The 7,426-nt window shown below is 40.6% G+C and overlaps 1 protein-coding gene across 1 annotated transcript; it reads left to right on the forward strand.

Moving 5' to 3' along the window:
* Positions 1-605: 605 nt before the first annotated feature.
* On the forward strand, positions 606-7,426 carry MYL11 (myosin light chain 11). The gene is made up of 7 exons (XM_063430929.1): positions 606-713; positions 3,506-3,601; positions 4,584-4,659; positions 5,475-5,579; positions 6,441-6,519; positions 6,919-6,967; positions 7,061-7,426. The coding sequence occupies exons 1-7, from the start codon at positions 711-713 to the stop codon at positions 7,163-7,165; spliced, it is 513 nt and encodes a 170-aa protein (XP_063286999.1). The 5' UTR covers positions 606-710; the 3' UTR covers positions 7,166-7,426.

Below are 7,426 nucleotides of genomic sequence, written 5' to 3' on the forward strand. Positions count from 1 at the left end.
TGACAGACTCCCCCACACATGGATTTTGTAGTAATGCCAGGTCTTTGCCCAGGAATAATTTGGCAATGTTTAGGTTTTGTGCCATTTCTGAGCTAATGCCAGACTGGGGTAAAATCAGTATTCTCCAGCCAGAAATGTTTGAGCTAATGCCAAGGTCTCTGGCCAGGGGTGTGTGATTTTAAGCCCGACTCTCCCAGGAGTATTTGGGTTGATAATGCGATATATAACCATCATTTAAACCATGGTATATACTGATATTATTGTGGCTAATAACAGGGCGCCCTACCATTGGTAAGCTAGGGCTATTGTCAGGTGATTTGGGCTAATATCCAATCTTCCAGGCAGTACATCCATTGATATTCTCCTTACTCACCTTGTCTCGATCTAATTAAGAAATCCCCATTCTCTGGATCTCGCCCCCCTATCTCACTGCCTTCCTTCCCCCAGCCCTGCAGCTGTTCCCTCTCCTTCTTGTGTGTCCAAGAAAGGAATCAGAAGATGCCTTGAGAAGTCCGAAGCTATTTTAGTTGGGACAATTTTGTCCCTGGTTCCTCCCATCTCCTCCCTTCTCCTTACAGCCAAAGTTGAGGATGCAGCTAAAGTTAGAAGCAGCGTCTTGTGCCAGAGGGGTATATAATCCCACCCAAGGGCTTCCTCCCCATGTCACTCTCTCCTTCTGACCAGGACAGGCACCAAGCTCAACCGAGGACATGGTGAGTGCTAGGGAAACAAGCCAAGCAAGGATGGAAGGGCCCATGGGTGCTGGAATGGAGGGACCCATGGGTGCTTGGATGGAGGGATCCATGGGTGTTGGGATGGAGGGACCCATGGGTGCTTGGATGGAGGGACCCATGGGTGCTGGGATGGAGGGTGCACTGATTGACGTGGGCAGAGAATACCCCGGCGCCAGCCCAGGATGAGGCCAGACTTGTTTTTCTAAACCTTATTCTGAGGGTTATTCAATAAACTGAAAATGTAGAGTAGAGATGGGAATTGCAGCAGTGCTATTTTGACGTAACATGTTTAATTCCGCAGCCCATTCTCCCAGTAAATAATGCTCTTTGTGTTTCTAGTATGTGTAAAATAATGGGAACCCCCAGCAACGCCACATTCTGCATTATTGGAGGAATGGGCCAGGGAGGGGCTTTCTAAACATATAATAATGTACATCAGGAGTATTTATTATATATAGACAATGGAGAAATGACAGGAAAGGGAGGTGAATGGATGATCTGTCAATAATTTGGGGTTTATTTACTAGACAGTGGATATTTGACAACTGGCTTTCACAATTTGGGCCCAAATTACCAATTTCCCAATTTTAAGTAATTTATTTTTAGCTAAATGCATTCAATTCATTACTTCCCTACAGTTTAGTTAATAGCTGTCTTTGGATTCTTACTATTGGGGTACTGTTTTTGTACTATAGAGGTACAATTGGGGTACCATTGGGGTTCCGTTGGGGCACCATTAGGGTACTGTTTAGATACTGTTGGGGTACTGTTGGGGAGATTGGGAATGCCTATGTTATTGTACTGAGCCCAAATGAACATGTTTTCACTCAGTGATATCTGTATATTATATATTTTTATAATGGTGATCCCAATATGGCTGAATTCAGGTCTTATCTGTGTGTCTATGTCATCTATGTATCTGTTTTATTTCAATATTCCCATTAAAACATCCAACTGACGCCACCCACATCCTCCTAACACCCCCATGAACCCCATATCCCCCCGATTTATCCTCTTTTCCTTCTATATTCCCCCCATCTATCCCCAGTTAGCTACCCCCACATTCACTTGATACACCCGTACACTAACCATTTATTTAGGTCATACAGCCACCTATTTACACTCGCACAACTTACCCAAACCTACACAGTACCTGTCCTATAACCTCCAATTACCCGAATCCCTGTCTATAACAATATAACTGTATATATCTATATAATTACTCCGATCACTCTCTATAATAACGATAATATAACTGTATATATCTATATAATTACTCCGATCACTCTCTATAATAACGATAATATAACTGTATATATCCATATAATTACCCCGATCATTCTCTATAATAACGATAATATAACTGTATATATGTATATAATTACCCCGATCACTTTCTATAATAACGATAATATAACTGTATATATCTATATAATTACCCCGATCACTCTCTATAATAACGATAATATAACTGTATATATCTATATAATTACTCCGATCACTCTCTATAATAACGATAATATAACTGTATATATGTATATAATTACCCCGATCACTTTCTATAATAACGATAATATAACTGTATATATCTATATAATTACCCCGATCACTTTCTATAATAACGATAATATAACTGTATATATCTATATAATTACTCCGATCACTCTCTATAATAACGATAATATAACTGTATATATGTATATAATTACCCCGATCACGTTCTATAATAACGATAATATAACTGTATATGTCTATATAATTACCAAGATCACTTTCTATAATAACGATAATATAACTGTATATATCCATATAATTACCCCGATCACTTTCTATAATAACAATAAGATAACTGTATATGTCTATATATAATTACGCCAATCACTTTCTATAATAACAATAATATAACTGTATATATCTATATAATTACCCCTATCACTCTCTATAATAACGATAATATAACTGTATATATCTATATAATTACCCCGATCACTCTCTATAATAACGATAATATAACTGTATATGTCTATATAATCACCCCGATCACTCTCTATAATAACGATAATATAACTGTATATATCTATATAATTACCCCGATCACTCTCTATAATAACGATAATATAACTGTATATGTCTATATAATCACCCCCGATCACTCTCTATAATAACGATAATATAACTGTATATGTCTATATAATTACCCCGATCACTCCCTATAATAACGATAATATAACTGTATATATCCATATAATTACCCCGATCACTTTCTATAATAACGATAATATAACTGTATATGTCTATATAATTACCCCGATCACTCTCTATAATAACGATAATATAACTGTATATATCCATATAATTACCCCGATCACTCTCTATAATAACGGTAATATAACTGTATATGTCTATATAATTACCCCGATCACTCCCTAAAATAACGATAATATAACTGTATATATCCATATAATTACCCCGATCACTTTCTATAATAACGATAATATAACTGTATATGTCTATATAATTACCCCGATCACTCTCTATAATACCGATTATATAACTGTATATATCCATATAATTACCCCGATCACTCTCTATAATAATGATAATATAACTGTATATATCTATATAATTACCCCGATCACTCTCTATAATAACGATAATATAACTGTATATATCTATATAATTACCCTGATCACTCTCTATAATAACGATAATATAACTGTATATATCCATATAATTACCCCGATCACTCTCTATAATCATTCCTCCCTCAGGCACCAGCAAAGAGAGCGAAGAGAAAGGCAGCAGAAGGAGGGTCCTCCAATGTCCTCTCCATGTTCGACCAAACACAAATCCAAGAGTTCAAAGAGGTGAGTTCTCTCTACTCAGACTCACTGAGGGACTGGGGTATCACTCACACTTACTGAGAGACTGGGGAATTACTCACACTCATTGAGGGACTGGGGTATTAATCACACTCTCTGAGATACTGGAGTATCACTCACTGATGAATTGGGGTATCACTCACACTCACTGAGAGACTGGGGTATGACTCACACTCACTAATGAACTAGGGTATCACTCACACTCATTGAGAGACTGGGGTATTACTCACACTCACTATTGAACTGGGGTATCACTCACACTCACTGATGGACTGGAGGTATCACTCTCACTCACTGAGAGACTGGGGTATCACTTACCTTCAGTCCATCAGTGAGAGACTGAAGTAACACTCAATCAGTGTGGACCTGGGGTATCACTCATACTCACTGACAGACTGCAGTATCACTCACACTCAGTGTGGACCTGGGGTATCACTCATACTCACTGAAAGACTGCAGTATCACTCTCACACTCAGTGTGTACCTGGAGTATCACTCACTGAGTGGGATTATGTGTGTGTGTGTGTGTGTAAGTATGGTTGTCCCTGTGGTGAGGGATGATCGGGTCCTCCTCTCACACCATGATGCTATTCCTGAGGAATTTCACACTCAGCAGTAGATGAGTGAAGGGACAGGTGTGAAGTGGGGGGCAAGAGGAAGGGGGGGTTGAGCCATATTTAGAGCTAATAAACAAGAAGAGAGTAACAGAGAACCTCAGGGATCCAAATGCTTAATGCACCCTGGCTCTCCTTAGACATTTCTCAGGAATTAGAACTGGTCTCAATAATGCCCCTAGTAACTACCCCTCCCAGCAGGTGTCATAAACACCCCCATTGATAGACCCCCATGTCCCAGTCAGGTGCTAGACATCACCTACCTCAAATCCTCATAGATTGTAAGCTTGTTTAAACTAAATATCCCCTTTCTACACAGTGCTAATAATTATCATTAATAATTCTGTTTCCAGGCATTCACAGTGATTGATCAGAACAGAGATGGCATCATTGATAAGGAAGACCTGAGAGACACATTCGCAGCAATGGGTGAGTAAACCACCCCCAAGAGAGACTACGGCCACCTCGGCCCATGTTATCTGACTGCTCACTTTCCTCGTTCCCCCATGTTATCTGGCTTCTCACTTTCCTCATTCCCCCATGTTATCTGACTGCTCACTTTCCTCATTCCCCCATGTTATCTGACTGCTCACTTTCCTCATTCCCCCATGTTATCTGACTGCTCACTTTCCTCGTTCCCCCATGTTATCTGACTTCTCACTTTCATCGTTCCCCCATGTTATCTGGCTTCTCACTTTCCTCATTCCCCCATGTTATCTGACTGCTCACTTTCCTCGTTCCTCCATGTTATCTGACTGCTCACTTTCCTCGTTCCTCCATGTTATCTGACTGCTCGCTCCTTTGTTCTCCCATGTTATCTGACTGCCACCTCGGCCCATGTTATCTGACTGCTCACTTTCCTAATTCCCCCATGTTATCTGGCTTCTCACTTTCATCGTTCCCCCATGTTATCTGACTGCTCACTTTCCTCATTCTTCCATGTTATCTGACTGCTCACATTCCTCATTCCCCCCGTTACCCATCATTTCTGACTGCTCACTCCCCTCGCTCCCCCTCGTTTCCCATGTTATCTGACTGCTCACTCCCCTCGCTCCACCCGTTTCCCATGTTATCTGACTGCTTGCTCACTTCATTCCCCCAATGTTTTCTGACTGCTCGCTCTCCTGGTTTCCCCAAGTTTTCTGACTGCTCGTTCCCTTCGTTCCCTCCATTGCCCCAAGTTTTCTGACTGCTCGTTGCCCTCGTACCTCCTGTTTTCTGACTGCTCGCTCCCCTCTCTCCAGGCCGTCTTAATGTAAAGAATGAGGAGTTGGAAGAAATGGTTAAAGAGGCCTCTGGACCCATTAACTTCACTGTCTTCCTCACCATGTTCGGAGAGAAGCTCAAGGGTGAGAGACTCAATCTTAATTTGATGTGAATAGCTGAGAGACTCGAGCTGAGTTTGGTGTGATTGGGTGAGAGACTTGATCTGGGTATGAGAGTGAATTGTGAATAAACGGAAACAACAGTGGAAGATAATTGGAACGTACTCCTTTCCTGTCCTTGAAGATCACAAGAATGACCTAACACGGCCTTATAGTTCTATCCAGACTGAGCCCGCACGAGTACTGGTGGAGCACTTAATGATTAGACAATACGAGGCAGTGCAAAGAATGTTCAATGTTTATTTATTAGACAAAGGTTTTCAGGAATTCTGCTAAGGGGCAGTCTAGAGGTGTCGGATTCATTACCAATCGAATAGTGACAATTATTGATTAACTACATGGTAAAAGCATACAACAAATCATTGATATACAATGTATCTAGAGGGCATTACTAGGTGGGATCTTCTTAGAATCGGACAATATAGGGGTTTCTTAGAATAGGAGAGAACAAAGGTGGTTGTGTGCCAAGACTAAGTATGTGACGTAGAGGCATGGTCAAAACTGCGACTGTAACATCCGTGCAACTCACACGGCTGTTAATCTTGTGATTCGGGCGAGCGGAAATGAATCCGATCAGTCTCATATGAACTCTTTCAGTAATGGAGTGTAGGTCAGTCTCATATGAACTCTTTCAGGAATGGAGTGTAAGTCAGTCTCATATGAACTCTTTCAGTGATGGAGTGTAAGTCAGTCTCATATGAACTCGTTCAGGGATGGAGTGTAAGTCAGTCTCATATTAATCCTTACAGTGATTGACTTGTTTGGAGTGTGAGTGGGGTTGATAACTCCAGACAGGGCTGGATTTACTGTTGTTTTCACCTTAAGGTGCTGATCCCGAGGATGTCATCACTGGGGCATTTAAGGTGCTGGATCCTGAAGGAAAGGGGTCAATCAAGAAGCAATTGTAAGTATTCAATAACTTCACCTATTCCATTTCTACAATCTCATTTATTATAATGCTATAATTTCATTTATTATAATTCTATAATCTCATGTATTATAACTTTACAACCTCAATTATTATAAATTAATACTCCCATTTGTTATAAATACATTTTCTCATTTATTATAACTTTATAATTGTGCTTATTATAACTTTATAATCTCATTTATTCTACCTGTATTACCTTACACATTCACCAGGGGATACCATATCAGTTACTATAGTGTCCCTTTAATCTGACCTGTTTCCACCTGTTGACCTCATTTATTGTTTCTTTCTCTCACTCTCCCTTCATCCTCTCCCTTCATGTCTCTTTCCTCCTCTCTCCTCTCTCCCTTATGTCTCTCTTGTTGTATATAGCCTTGAAGAGCTTCTTACCACACAGTGTGACAGATTCAGTGCAGAGGAGGTGAGCATACTCAGATCCTACCAGGGAGGGCGGCAGTACTTGCCTGATTTTGGGTACCAGCTCTTTCTCACCCTTTGTGTCTGTTTCCTATAGATTAAGAACATGTGGACAGCTTTCCCTCCTGATGTCGCTGGCAACGTTGATTACAAGAACATCTGCTATGTGATCACCCACGGAGAGGACAAAGACCAGGAATAAATGGGGTGCTATCGTACCCCTGGGGGGCAGTGCACCCCCATCTTGCTGTATATTGCGTCTTATTTTGTAAATTCATCCCATCAAAGACACAACTGTAATTTATTTCTCCTGGGGGGACCTGAAAGGGAGAAGACTATTTGTTGACCCTGATCCTCTCTCTGTGTCATCCCTACACCCCAACACTTTGCTCTTGGCGTCTTAAACCGGAATAAGGATTCCGCACTGGAAGAAGTTCAATAAAATTATAAACTTTTTATTCTA

This window comes from Pelobates fuscus, chromosome 8 (assembly GCF_036172605.1).
Source record: "Pelobates fuscus isolate aPelFus1 chromosome 8, aPelFus1.pri, whole genome shotgun sequence".
Classification (NCBI taxonomy): Eukaryota; Metazoa; Chordata; class Amphibia; order Anura; family Pelobatidae; genus Pelobates; species Pelobates fuscus.